At 46.9% G+C, this 15347-nt stretch overlaps 2 protein-coding genes across 3 annotated transcripts in view; one reads left to right on the plus strand and one right to left on the minus strand.

Annotated features, from left to right (window-relative positions):
* The window catches only part of FMN2 (formin 2), a 454592-nt gene that overhangs the window by 187962 nt on the left and 251283 nt on the right, over nucleotides 1-15347 (plus strand). For both annotated transcript variants that reach the window (XM_083176392.1, XM_083176393.1), the window contains exon 8: nucleotides 8079-8140. In XM_083176392.1, the coding sequence (XP_083032518.1) occupies nucleotides 8079-8140 (62 nt within the window). The remainder of the gene's footprint in view (nucleotides 1-8078; nucleotides 8141-15347) is intronic.
* On the minus strand, nucleotides 5583-6295 carry LOC146062412 (rRNA 2'-O-methyltransferase fibrillarin-like). The gene is given in 3 exon segments (XM_083174553.1): nucleotides 5583-5750; nucleotides 5752-5922; nucleotides 5924-6295. Coding segments are annotated over 3 exon segments (711 nt in total).

The following is a 15347-nucleotide window of genomic DNA, read 5'->3' on the forward strand; positions in this document are numbered from 1 at the left end:
TGTTTAACCCTTTGAGTACCACATGAATTTGGCAAAATAGGTGTGAAATAGATAGATAGATAGATAGATAGATAGAGAGAGAGAGAGAGAGAGAGAGAGACAGACAGACAGACAGATAGCAGTAAAAAACAGCAGCGGCACTCAGCTGGATTTAAAAGTTCTTTTAGTGGTCAAAATACAAAGAAACCAACATTGCAGGGTTCACCCTCTCTTTCCCTTCGGAACACGATTCTAACTTCTCACGTCCAATCCTCTTCTAATTATATGCCTGACCTTATTGACCTTCCAGTCCTATCAGATTCTCCACCTCTCTACAAACAGGCTCTCAAGATTCAGTATTTTTTAAAGCCTTCCTGCTCTCATCCTCTGCTCCATGCTCCTTGCTTCCCTTTGTATCACACCCCTGTCTGGCTGCCTCTCCCATCTCATGTGCTTATCCTTCCCTCACTAATGCCTGGTACACACCAGAACGATCCTGATTGCTAGTAGATCATTAGCAGATTGCCAACGATCTGCATCCAATCCGATCCCAATCCAATCTGAGTCTGTATCTAGTTGAATGGGTCTTTTACAGATCCTACCTGCAGCAGGTAGGATCTGTAAAATGACCAATCGACAGCAGGGACACACATCGGATTGGAATCGGATTGGAATTGGATCTAAACATGCAAAAACATGCCCAATCTACATACAATCTACATACAATTGGTTGGAATTGGATCCAGATTGATGGGATTGAGCCCTAATAGTTCTGGTGTGTACCCTACATTACTGTTTACCATCCTTTCCTAAACACTGCTTACAATGGCACCAAACCATAATGTTCTAATACCCTGCAGCTTATTTGGCTATTATGACTGCTTATGCAGGAATGTTTATTAATGATGTACTTTTTCTACAATATTCTCTAAGTGATTTTGTATCTTGATTGGGTTAATAGGCACAGACATGTGAGGGGGACTGCAGGGACTCCAGTGCCTAGCTTAGACAGACAGGGGGCTCAGGACTCAAGTTTATAAAGCATAATTTTCAAAAAGTTCAAATTTCCCTTTAAAGCACTGTAGCGGTTGAGTAGTGTTGCCGATCATGCAGACACAGGTCTCACCAGGCATTCCTGGTGTTCAAGAAAAGGGGGGGAGGGCGGCTGCCTATTTTGTCAGTCCCTGGACCCACAATTTCTATTTCCTGTACTATGGTTCTATTTACTGCAGAGATAAGCACTATTCTTGTTATGGATTCTGAGAGGGAGTACCTGTGGGATCCTAGGCGATGTAAGCTTGGAATGGCAGATGTTCCGGAGACGCAAAACTTGATGATGGTCTATTGCAGATGGCTCGAGGAATCAGCACTTAGGCCCTTATTCAGATCTGTGCGGCCGGAGCCGCATACGGTGCTCCGGCCGCACAAACCAATCCCCGCCCACAATACGGATCGCCACGGCCGTCCGTACACGGACGGCTGGCGATCCGCATGAAAATGGTGGGGCGTACGCCTCCACCATGGTGGGAGCTGCCCCCTGCATTCGATGGTCTGCGACCATCGAAGGCAGGGCCGCACGCCCCACCAGCTCCCGCAAGCTGAGACCACACGGACAATCGTCCGTGTGAAAGCTTGTATGGGGGCGGAGAACTGACATCCGGCGATGTCAGCTTTCCGCCCCCATCACTGGCGTCATAGCCTCATTACCATGCATACGCCCCGCGTTTGCATGGGAACGCCCATGAAACGCGGGGCGTATGCATAGGGAAATGAGGGTATGAAGCCCCTCACGCCCCTATACGCCCCCTTTGCGGCGTAGAAACTTTATGTGCGGCGATTTCGCCTGCACATGCGCAGATTGACCTCTGCGCATGTGCAGAGTGAAAACATCGGCGGTACGGCCGCACGCGGGCCGTACCGCTCAGTTCAGAATAAGGGCCTTAATGACGGTCTTCTGGACAGTCCCCCGATACAACCAGAAGTAAAACCCGCAGGGGTTCCATAAGGTATACATGCCTACCGGTACTATGATGCCACCAGGACTTACGCAAGTGTAAGCTTACCCCAAGTGATTGGGGCTACTTTTGGTAGGATATAGGTGGACACGGAAAGAGGTAGGAAAGTGTAGCTACTGTATACTAAACAAGGTGAGGAATAGCAGAGGAGGTTGGGGTAGAAACTAGTTTATAAAAACTATGGGGACGCAGGAGCGTGACTGTGGTTACTGGCAATGTGCCAACAGGGCAGGTATTAGAGAGAACTATACAGGCATTATAAATATACTCTCACACAAGATGACAGGGGCAAACCCTGACATAACAAAATGTACACCACACAAAATACACACTAAATAGCAAAGACAATACGAGACATGCATAAAGAATAAGAAAAGAGTACACCTGATTAAAGGCAGGAGTTTAGCAGTGCAGGACTGGATTTTAGCAGAGACAGAGCGTCAGCACGCAGGACTGGTATACAACCAAACATGAAGGAACTATCACCAGCACCAGGACTGTGCAGCTGGTGCAATTTTAAAAGAAGAGTAACCAATCAGCTAATAACTCAGGTAATACTCAATGGTATGCAGCTGCCTTGCTGCATGCCTCCCTGAGTCTGCTCCTGCTAGACTTCAATATCTAGCAACATGGAACGCCATCTGCCTCTTTTAAGATAACAGCACCTATATAGAGAGGGTCATAGGTGTGCGCAGCCCATTTTATTAGTGGGTGCACAATTGTAGGGGCGTGTCCATTACTGCCTACTGGGCATCAATGACGTTGCGGGGGTCCCGGCCGGCGAATGTCCCGGTGCTTGGAGATGATGTCACCTCCAATCGCCTGCTCAGGACCCTCCTCCGCCAGGTGGGACACCGTGGGACAATTTGCCGGGGTAGGATACCTGATGATGCCGAAGTAAAGGGGACAAATACCGGGTTGCACCTGAGTCCAAAAACCTGGGTGCAACCTGCCATTTTGGTGGTATCAGTGACAGTGACTGCTGCAGCAGCTCATGGCCACAGCACCACAGTAAAGAGCCATTTATTTTACTTTAATATTTTAGCATACTTCCCAACATGACTTGGCTTGGCGTAAGGGCTTGCTGCCTGTGACCGAGTTGAGGAGTTCCAGACGTGGTGGCCGGCGTGCTGGCTCTGAAAGGCAGGTGGGAAGCGTGGGAGTGGTGCGGGCAGAAGGGTCAGAGTGCAAGCAGGCGGGCGGGCACGAGGTCAGGGGTGTGCACTGTGATTGCGTCAAGGTGCGCAGTGACGTTTATAGGGGCGGGGACTGACCTCAGTGGAGCTAGCAGCACCGCAGGTCCATCGCAGCACCCGGTCTGAGCCCAGCCGCCGCTGCGATGATCTGTAGGGGGAAATTTACCAAAATGGATTCGTAAAAAATAGGTGTATTCGTAGGCAGAAATACACCTATTTTTTACACATTTGTATTTTCGGGATTTACAATCCCGAAAATACAACAATTCGTATTCCTAAAGATGGAACATTCGTATTTGTATTTACAAATACCAATGTCTACACCATCGATAGAATACGACAGAAATCACCATTCAAAAGAATGGTGGTTCCTGATTTACTAAGCAGCCGTACTGATAATACGGCTGCTAAGTGGTGTAAAATACCCACGCAAATACGACAGGAAAATACACCTTGCTTTCCCTGTCGTATTTGCTTTAAGCCTGCACGGATCAGTCAGATCCGTGCAGGCTTTAGTGTAAAAAAATAGAAAAAAAAAATAGAAAAAAAAAATCGGCGTGGGGTCCCCCCCACAGCTGTAACCAGCACCAGGCTGAAAGAGCCGGGGCCGGTAATTAAAAATCAGGGAACCCGACAAATAGGGGTTCCCCGATTTTTAACAACCAGCCCCAGGCTCCAGGTCCGGGGCTGGTTCACAAAATACGGGGGACAAAATGACTAGGGGTCCCCCGTATTTTAAGAACCAGCCCCAGGCCAAACCAACCAGCAGGGTAATGTCACAGCCGGGGGACACTTATGATATAAGGTCCTGCGGCCAAAACATTAACCCAACCGACCAGTCAGCCTGGCCAGGGGCCCCAATGAAGGGGACCCCACGCTGTTTTTTTTTAATTTAATTTTTCAATTTTTTTTTACACTGCAGCCTGCACAGATCTAACTGATCCGTGCAGACTGCCTCTACTAATTCGTATTAGCGGCCGTATATATGGCCAGCTAATACGAATTCCTACGACATCGGAGGGTTACAAAGCAGTCGTATATGACTGCTTTGTACATTCCCCTCCGGAACACGACTTTGCATACGACTGAAACAGTCGTATGCAGTCGTAGGGGAAATACCAATATGAAAAACTAGGTTTTTCATATTGGTAAATTTCCCCCTCTGTGTCTATATGTATATGTATATGTATATAGTGCTGGGTGTATATAGTATAGTGTATATAGTATTTGTTTAAACATAAAATTTATTGGTTTTATATTCTCACCCCAAACCCCCCTCAAAAAAAAAAAAAACTGTCATAGTACAAAAATACATACAGTAACAAGGAGAATCTTCGCCAAGTCGAGAGCATTACTTTTAAACAATCTTTAAACATAAAGGGATAAAAAACAACCGGTACTTATGTAGTATCTGGGCTGCCGATTTTTTGATTGTATGCCTTAAGTTAAGGCATACAATCAGATGCGATGCGATGCGATATCGCATCGCATCGCATACGATGCGATGCGATGCGATGCGATGACCCGATTTTTCCATAGGATTCAATGTTAAAATGGACTGAGTCCATTTTAACATGGAATTCAATGGGAAAAAGGGGTCCTTTTCATACCCCTACTATCCAAGTGGGCATGGAGTTGGATATAAACCTGTGGCGAGCGTAGCGAGCCACCGAGCCCGAAGCGTGGCGAGCGAAGCGAGCCCCGCGAGGGGACGGTATTCTGCGTCCCCTCGCGGGGCTCGCTACGCTCGCCACGCTTCGGGCTCGGTGGCTCGCTACGCTCGCCACAGGTTTATATCCAACTCCATGCCCACTTGGATAGTAGGGGTATGAAAAGGACCCCTTTTTCCCATTGAATTCCATGTTAAAATGGACTCAGTCCATTTTAACATTGAATCCTATGGAAAAATCGGGTCCATCGCATCGCATCGCATCGCATCGCATGCGATATGGTCGGGTGCGATGCGATGCGATGGACCCGATTTCAAAATCGGCAGCCCAGTTACTACATAAGTACCAAACAACCTACTGTATTTCGCACAATAATCGATTGCTGCATTATAGGTTTGCATAAAGGTCTTGTCATCCAATAACCATCTAAATCAGGAGTCCTAGTATTAATGGTAATTTCTCCTTGATCAAAACCTGCTACAGGTGTGCACAATAGCCAGGGTAACACTGTACAGCGCTACGGGTGAAAGTATGTGACAGGCAGTTACAATAAACAGACGCTAAGTGGATTTGGATGTACCCCTCCTCATTTCATACAGATCTCTATGATGCCGTGCGGACAGCCTTGAAGTCACTGTATATCCTGCAGTGAGTGGTTTGGTCTGGCAGAAATTGATTATTTATATATAAAGAAAAGAAAATGAAGGTGTAAAGTCGTGAGATCATTTCTTCTGCTTTAGCAGCGGCCTGTACACTCCAACCTCCACTGTGTGATCCCTCTCGTAAGGCTCGAATGTCAACTGTTCTTGGGGTTTCATATTTTCCTGCTGCATTTTCTTTACTTCCGACGCAAAAACGGCCTCTGGGGCTGCTGTGGAGTCAATGCAATTTCGCCTTTATAGATATGACAAAATGGCCTCCATTTTTCAGGAAATTGTGAGTATTTAAGGCGACAGTTCTGGTCTGATCAGGCTGGGCCACATCAGTGAATATAACATCGACCATTCCTAGCAACATGCAATATTTGTGTGGGTGTCTGGCATCTTCAATAACGGGGATATTTGTTTGTATGCTTTTTGGCAACATTGATCAGATCACGTCCCGATCGGTGAGAAAATTCTACAGGGTACACCAGCCCTTCCGGTCCAACCAAGTCCGACACATGGGATACGGTGGTCCCAGACGCAGCCCCCAGGTACAGAACTTTAGAGCCTGGCATTATATTTATCTGATCCACTCCGCCCAAAATGGCGGCCGTGAGCTTCGATCGGAACAGATTCCAGGCTCTGTACTCAATCTTCAGTTCTCCTTCCTCAACCGAGATCCTATTTTCTCCATACACAGTTTCCCCGGGTACGAGGTTCTTGGTCACCAGCGCTGAAAACCACCTCTTCCACTTCACTAGGCAGGCGATACCTAGGATGTACAGAGACATCCGAAAAAGTGTCCTTAGTGCCCTGAAAAATGCGGTTGTACCCATTGTCCACTTAACCCGAACATGTGGTCAAAGTGGTACAGGGCAAACTAAGTATTATAGGACTGTGACAGCCCACTGGGTAGATGCATTGCCTTCCATAGCAACAGCAGCAGCAACATCTCTGAATCACCAGCCTTTACAAATTGGCTCTATTTTACCTGAGTTGTCCCCTCTCCAGTGTGTACTCCAAAAGAGTTTTTAGTGCGGCCAGTAAACTGGTCAGCGATTGGCATAGTAGGTTACTTCCACAAAGAAACATGCAATGGATCATAAATGTCAAAACATACACAGAGAATCCTGATTTTTTTTTTTGTATTTTAAAAAACAACCACAAAGTATTAATTTGTGGTGGTTAAAAGATACATTTGCTTTTGGTTCTCTTAATTAAGATTTACATTTTCAATGTTTTTGGACAAAATTTTATGGATGTGCTAGAATGAGTAAAAAGATTATTAGCAGTTTCTGAAAATACAAAGGGTGAAATGTAATAGGATGAGAGATTCAGAAAGTGAGAGATTTGGTAAGAAATCTCCAGTTTTTTCTAAAGCGGCAATCATTTACACTGCAAAATCAAACTGGTTTTACAGTGTAAATGATTGCCGCTTTAGAAAAAACTGGAGATTTCTTACCAAATCTCTCACTTTCTGAATCTCTCATCCTATTACATTTCACCCAAAGTCTTCTGTATATTGCATTATTGATATTAAAATGATATTGGAATTTATATTGTTGGAAAGGTCAAAATATGAAAAAATTGATTGTGCAAGGCAAGATGAAAAAACCCACAGCAATCAAAAAGTTACAAAGAAAATTCTATCCACGTTCGACAAATGTACACATTCTACTAACCAAACATTGGGGGTTATTCTAGTTCATTCTTTCTGACAAAATCCTTCTAATGGTGCCCACACACGCACCGATTTCAGTGCTATGCGTTTTTGGCTGTACAATGGTTCTTTACAATTTTTCTGCCAGAATTAAGCATGACCCGATGTGATGGTTATTTTGCTGTCTGCGATGCGATGCTGTGCGATTTAAGCACATTTTTTCACTGGCTTTTTCTGACCTTTATTTTGTTCGAGTTCACGTTTTAAACCTGCAATATTTGTATGTAATTATTTCCCCCCCCAAAAAAAAAAAACGTCATATAGCATCGGCTCGTATGCCTGTATAATGCTGAGCCCGATGCTATGCGATAATGTCCAAAAAAGTACCTACTGCACATACTTTTTTGGACATCTAAAATCGCCCCCCGGGAACGCGCATAGCACAGCATCGCGTCGCACACGCCACACGAATACACCCCGATAATTGTACGCACGATGCGTTTTGTACTTTAAAAGTACAAAACGTGTTCTAAAATCGATGCGTGTGTGGGCTGCATTAGACAAAACCATGTGCACTGCGGGTGGGGCATATGTAACTTGTGCAGAGAGAATTAAATTTGGGTGGGGTTTTTCTTAAAAGTGAGATCTATATTGCAGTGTAAAGTAAAGCAGTCAGTATTTTCCCTGCAGAGAAACAAAATAACTCACCCAAATCTAATTCTATCTGCACATCTGCAGTGCACATGGTTTTGTCCATCTAAGAAGGATTTTGTCAGAAAGAATGAACTAGAATAAACCCCATTGTTATTACTTTGATATCTTATTCTCATATACTGTACTGCCCACTGCTTCCACTGATTTTAAACCAAAAACCATGACCTCTTACTATTTTAAACTCTTTATGTTTTATTTAGCAATTCTGAAAATGGACTACTCTGTGGTTGATTTAGAAACTCTTCAAGCTTTATATGAAAATGTAAGTATACTTTTAAAAGAACAATTAGAATATCTTTTTTTTTTCTTTCTGACACTTTTAAATGGTAGGTTAAACAAAGTAACTTATACTGCTTTCACATTGCAAAACCTGCTTAGACCCAGTATTTGAACCGTTTCTTAAAACGGGTCTGAGTAAGTTAAACTCCTTTCACATCACCAGTTGTTACCAGTATATTACCGATTCATTACTGGGTTGGTACCTTTCACACTGAACCCGTTTCACCCATAGAAAACAGTGGCTGTCCTTTGTAATGGGCTTCGATGGCGCAAATTTTTTTTATTATAGCTAAAAATAAGGCTTTTTGTTGATGATTATGTTCTGGACCAATTACAAATGCCTTTAGTTATATATTAGAGAATCCTTTACAGTGCCAGTGATTTGACTGGCAATGTCTGCATCCCCTCTTAACTAAGCATCTCCCTCCCATCCTAATCCGTCCATGTTGCCATAACTGTATGTTCTGTCATGTACAAATATGCCAGCAATGCTTCTTTACTATTTCCAATGCTATTTGTCTGTTTTCCTGATTCAGGATTGTGTCATCAGGCAGGGAGATAGCTTATAACCTCCTTTTGCAGAGTAATGTGTTCAAAATACAATATCTGAGGCTTTCACACTGCAAATGGATTGGCTTTGAAACATGTACTGTAGGATCCTTTTTTTAACACGGTTTCAAATACCAGGTTTTTGTAACGGCAAATTCACTCTGGCACTTTCACACTGCAGCAAGAACTGTTTTGAAACAATGGGGGAGATTTACTAAAGGAAATTTGTAAAAAATAGGTGTATTTGTATCCAGAAATACACTTATTTTTGACATTTACTATCCCGAAAATACGGCAATTCGTATTCGTATTGATAGCACATCAATACGACTACGAATTGCCGTATTTTCGGGATAGTAAATGTCAAAAATAAGTGTATTTCTGGATACAAATACACCTATTTTTTTACAAATTTCCTTTAGTAAATCTCCCCCATTATGCCATGTTATAGCTGCGGTGTGAAAAGGGGTATTAGCTGTAGTATTGTGCTGAGCTGATTAAGAAGAGGGTACTTGTGTAGTTTCACGGCGCCGCCGCGCGCACACTCTGTCTCTGAAACTTGGCAACCTGCCTGAGGCTTTGTTTAACTGTGCGCGTGCCGCTCTAGCTCTGCCTGACTGTGCTCCTGCCGCTTTAGCTGTAAGTTACGTATTGACAGCTACGTTAACAGCGTAGCGCCGGGCAGCAGCAGAAGTAGCGTGCTGCCCAGGCGCTGACAGGTCACTGTGGGACTTGTAGTTCCACAGTGAAATAGGCAGTGCCTGGGCACCGCTGACAATGTAGGTGTCATGAACCCCGGTTCCCGCACTGCTCGCATGCGCCCCTTACCGGCACGCTGGGGTAGTGTCCTCCGTAGGTCAGCTGCCGGCACAGTCGGCAATCCCTGGCGTGATGTCTTTTGCTTCCAAGTCACCCCTGCGTCACTGTAAGCTCCAGGTGTATTCCCTGATCAAGTTGCGGGTCACATGATCCAGGTAAAACTCCATCTACTTCCTGGTCTGTGTGCTGCTGCTGCGGCTAATTCCATCACCTGCGTCTGATTCCCTAATCACCTGGAGGGATAAATACCCAGCTCACAGTCTCCTCCTTGTCTTGAACAACTCGTCAGTTTACCTGTGAGTTCTCCAGCGTTAAGCTCCTGTCAAGACTCCCCACGTGCTCCAGAGGTCCGGTTTTCCTGAGTCCGCTGTCACCTGTGTTACTCTCAGCGTCCTGGTCATTCTACTCCTGCCAGAAGTCTCCACGTGTTTCCATCTGCCGTGTGATCCTGTCTTCTCGTGCAGCCCAGGTTACTTGCTCAGTGTCCGGTTATCCGTGGGTTCCGTGCCCGTCTCCTCTCGGCTCTCAGGCCGCTCCAGTGATCCCCAGTATCGGCTCCCTAGCCGCCCCAGTGATTCCAGCGATCCCCAGTGATCTCAAGTACCGGCTCCTTAGCCGCTCCAGCGATCCCCAGTGATCTCAAGTACCGGCTCCTTAGCCGCTCCAGCGATCCCCAGTGATCTCAAGTACCGGCTCCCTAGCCGCTCCAGCGATCCCCAGTGATCTCAAGTATCGGCTCCCTAGCCGCCCCGGTATTGTCATTGTCTCCAGTGTCCCCCTGTGTTACCTTCACGTCATCCCCGGCTTCCAGGCCGCATCCCACTACTCTCAAGTACCCTCCGTGTTGCTGTACAGCATTCAGTGCCATCGATCACCATCGATGGTTTTCGTACCCCATTAAAGACTCTTGTTATTCAAACACTGCCAAAGTCACAGGGGAACCTGGGCAGAGGGCCGCGACCTGGTCGGCAGTTGCAGCTAAGTCCATATCCCCTTGCGGGGGTCCCTGGTGAGTACCACTGTCGGCTTAGACCCCGCGCCTCTACCTTAGGTCTCAGCCAATCCTCTGTGTCCCCGGCAGTTCAGCTCTCTCCTGTCTCCGTGCATGAGCTCCAGCTATCTCAAGCCTCCTCGCTTCCAGTTCCCTGCGCCCTCCACTGGCGCACCCAGGTCAGTGCCGGGAACACAGACAGTCCAGGCCGTGACAGATTGTTCAAGACCGATGGACTTGGCACGCGACCATAGTGTGGGGCCAGCGGCGCTTCAAGATGTCACCTCGCGTATAGAGACGCAAGAAGCGACGCAGCAGCAGGTGATTACATACCTCCAGGATGTGTCTACTCGTCTGGATTCTCTCCAGCAGTCCCTCCGGCCACCAGTATCTAATCAGCCTGTCACTCATGCTTCTACATATTTCCCTCGTCTTCAGCTGCCTACTCCTTATAAATATGATGGCAACCCCAAGGCCTGTAGAGGCTTTCTAAACCAATGTGACATTCACTTTGAACTTTTACCACAGAACTTTCCGACTGCCAGAACCAAGATAGCATATATTGTCTCCTTGCTGTCAGGTTCTGCCCTAGATTGGATATCACCCCTCTGGGAAAGATCTGATCCAATTCTCACCGATTATGAGAGATTCGTCTCTACCTTCCGACGGATATTCGATGAGCCAGGAAGGCCTGTGTCAGCCTCTACAGAAATTCTCCGTATCAAACAGGGCTCTCGTTCCATGGGTCAATTCGTGGTTCAGTTTCAGACCCTTGCCTCCGAGCTCAAATGGAACAATGAGGCGCTAACAGCCGCCTTCTGGTTGGGCGTCTCAGAGCGCATCAAAGACGAACTTGCCACCCGAGATCTCCCCGAGCAGCTGGAAGATTTAATCTCCTTGTGTGTCAAAATAGACCTGCGCCTAAGAGAGCGAGGTTTAGAAAAATTAAAGAAAGTAGTTCCCCGAGTCCCGCCTCCGTCTCAGCACCGTCCTGCGACAACCTCCACAGAAGAACCTATGCAAATAGGTAGATCTAGGTTATCTACAGATGAACGGTCCAGGAGACAAAGAGAAAAATTATGTATCTACTGTGCCGCCCCCGGTCACTTCATTGGGTCCTGTCCCGAGCGTCCGGGAAACGCCAAGTCCTAACCTGCAGTGGGGGAGTCAGGTTAGGTTGTCTCAGTAAAGCTCCTCCCACCAATGACTTAATTCTACCTGTTGCCCTTGTGTCCCCTGTGGGTACCCTTAAAGTCTCAGCCCTGGCAGACTCCGGGGCTGCAGGGAACTTTATCTCAGCTGAGCTGGTAAAGAAGTGCAAAATCCCAATCCTGCCTCTTCCCCAGCCTCACTACCTCACAGCGGTGGATGGAAGCAGGATCCGCGGAAGTGACATTGTGTATCGGACAGTCCCTGTCTCATTCCACGTAGGGGTACTTCATCAAGAATGTATGGACTTCCTGGTCATTCCTAAATCTTCTTATGATCTTGTGTTAGGATTACCATGGCTACAACTCCACAACCCCCGTATCGATTGGAGATCTCTCCAAATTGTGGAATGGAGCGATTATTGCCAGAAACATTGCTTGACTGAAGTAACTCCAGTCCGATCTTCCACAGTCAAAAGCCTTCCAGGTCTTCCATCAGCATATCATTCTTTCAGTGATGTCTTCAGTGAACAAGCCGCTGATGTTCTGCCTCCACACCGCCGATGGGATTGTCCCATCGATCTCCTCCCTGGGAAGTCCCCTCCTAAGGGGCGTACCTACCCCCTGTCAATCCCTGAGACCAAAGCGATGTCTGAATACATTCAAGAAAATCTCCAGAAAGGGTTCATCCGACCCTCTACCTCCCCTGCTGGTGCAGGATTCTTTTTCGTGAAAAAAAAAGATGGAGGGTTACGCCCATGCATAGATTATAGAGGCCTCAATGAGATAACCATCAAGAACAGTTATCCTCTTCCCTTGATCACTGAACTATTTGATCGTATCAAAGGGGCAAAAATTTTTACCAAGCTTGACCTCCGAGGGGCGTATAACCTAATCAGAATTCGCCAAGGCGACGAATGGAAGACTGCCTTCAACACTAGAGATGGGCATTACGAGTATCTAGTGATGCCCTTCGGTCTCAGTAATGCACCTGCCGTCTTTCAAGAATTCGTCAATGAAATCTTTAGAGATGTCCTATACAAATATCTTGTTGTATATCTCGATGATATTTTGATTTTTTCTTCAGATCTCCAGTCTCATCGGTCTCAAGTCAAAGAAGTGCTGTCCCGTTTACGTGCTAATAAATTGTACGGTAAACTCTCCAAGTGCACATTCGAAGTTCCCCAGATACCCTTCCTAGGGTATATCGTATCCGGCTCAGAGTTGCGAATGGATCCCGCAAAACTTGAAGCCATCGATAGTTGGTCCCAACCAACCACTCTCAAAGCAGTCCAGCGTTTTATTGGCTTTGCCAACTACTACAGAAAATTTGTCAAAGGATTCTCCACCCTCATCGCCCCCATCACAGCCCTCACCCAAAAAGGTGCCAATCCAGCTGTCTGGTCCGAAGAAGCCTTGTCAGCATTCCACCTGCTAAAACAAGCCTTCATTTCTGCCCCCATTCTCCGGCAGCCAGATACAGACAAACCTTTCCTCTTGGAAGTTGACGCCTCTAATGTGGGTGTTGGGGCTGTGCTCTCTCAAGTCACAGACGATGGCAAACAGCACCCCTGTGGGTTTTTCTCCCGGAAATTCCTCCCTGCCGAGAAAAACTATTCCATTGGCGATCAGGAGTTGTTGGCAATTAAACTTGCACTGGAAGAATGGCGATATCTGTTAGAAGGGGCCAAGTTTCCCGTGTCCATCTTCACAGATCACAAGAACTTACTGTACGTCCAGACCGCCCAGTGTCTTAATTCCCGCCAAGCTCGCTGGTCCTTATTCTTCTCACGATTTAGTTTTAAAATTTTCTATCGTCCTGGGTCCCAGAATGTAAAAGCCGATGCACTGTCCCGCTCTATGGAAGATGACACAGTGCTACAAGAACAACGTCCCATCATCAGTCCTACGGCTTTTGCGGCCACCCATGTGTCACCTGTGCCACCTCGAGGAAAGATGCTAGTTTTACCTGAGCTCCAGCCCAAAATCTTGTCTTGGGCTCACGCCTCGCCCTTCTCCGGTCACCCAGGTGTTCACAAAACCCTGGAAATTCTTCGCCGGTCATATTGGTGGCCTCACATGAAAAAGGATGTCCAGGATTTCGTGGCCTCATGTCCTATCTGTGCCCAACATAAAGTCCATCGTCAGTCCCCTGCAGGTACTCTCCTTCCATTGCCCATTCCCACGCGTCCCTGGACGCACATTTCCATGGACTTTATTTCTGAACTCCCAAAGTCTCAAGAATGTAATACCATCTGGGTGGTGGTAGACCGGTTCTCCAAAATGGCACATTTCATTCCATTGACTGGCCTGCCCTCTGCTCCCAAGCTCGCCCAGATCTTCATCCAACACATCTTTCGAACTCATGGACTTCCCACAGATATTGTCTCCGATCGTGGAGTGCAATTTGTAGCCCGCTTTTGGAGAGCTCTCTGTTCTGCCCTGAAAGTGAAATTGAACTTTTCCACAGCGTACCATCCGCAGTCTAATGGGCAAACAGAGAGAGTTAACCAAGACCTAGAAGCATTTCTGCGCCTGTATGTGTCCTCGTCACAAGACAACTGGGTCAACTGGCTGCCTTGGGCTGAATTTGCCCACAACTTCAGATACCACACAGCTACTGGCTACTCTCCTTTCTACGTAGTCTACGGTCATCACCCTCGACCACCGATCTTTGAGCCCTTACCAGTTTTGGAAGTGCCTGCCGCATCTTCCACCCTCAAACATTTTTCGCAAGTTTGGAAAAATGTACATGTTTCTCTCAAGAAAGCCTCAAAGAGATACAAGTTCTTTGCTGACCGTAAAAGAAGAGCAGTTCCTCAGTTAAAGCCTGGCGACAAGGTATGGCTTTCCACTCGAAATCTCCGCCTCCGAGTCCCGTCCATGAAGTTCGCCCCCCGATTCATTGGGCCATTCCCTGTGATCCAAAGGATCAATCCCGTAGCTTATAAGCTGAAGCTACCACCATACCTGAAGATCCCAAATTCCTTCCACATATCCTTACTGCGACCTCTTGTTCTCAACCGGTTCCAAAGTACTACTCCTGAGCTCCCCAGAGTTTATACCCATCGAGGGGTTGAATTCGAGGTCGATAAGGTGGTGGATTCTCGCAAAAGATATGGAAATATCCAATACCTCATCGATTGGAAGGGCTATGGCCCGGAAGAAAGAAGCTGGATCAATGCTGCAGATGTGCATGCTCCCCGTTTGATTGCAGCTTTTCATAAAGACAATCCAAGTAAGCCCAAAGGGTGTTCGGTGCCCACCCTTAAAGGGGGGGGTACTGTCATGAACCCCGGTTCCCGCACTGCTCGCATGCGCCCCTTACCGGCACGCTGGGGTAGTGTCCTCCGTAGGTCAGCTGCCGGCACAGTCGGCAATCCCTGGCGTGATGTCTTTTGCTTCCAAGTCACCCCTGCGTCACTGTAAGCTCCAGGTGTATTCCCTGATCAAGTTGCGGGTCACATGATCCAGGTAAAACTCCATCTACTTCCTGGTCTGTGTGCTGCTGCTGCGGCTAATTCCATCACCTGCGTCTGATTCCCTAATCACCTGGAGGGATAAATACCCAGCTCACAGTCTCCTCCTTGTCTTGAACAACTCGTCAGTTTACCTGTGAGTTCTCCAGCGTTAAGCTCCTGTCAAGACTCCCCACGTGCTCCAGAGGTCCGGTTTTCCTGAGT

Source organism: Crinia signifera, chromosome 3, assembly GCF_055691185.1.
Source record: "Crinia signifera chromosome 3, ASM5569118v1, whole genome shotgun sequence".
In the NCBI taxonomy this organism is placed as follows: domain Eukaryota; kingdom Metazoa; phylum Chordata; class Amphibia; order Anura; family Myobatrachidae; genus Crinia; species Crinia signifera.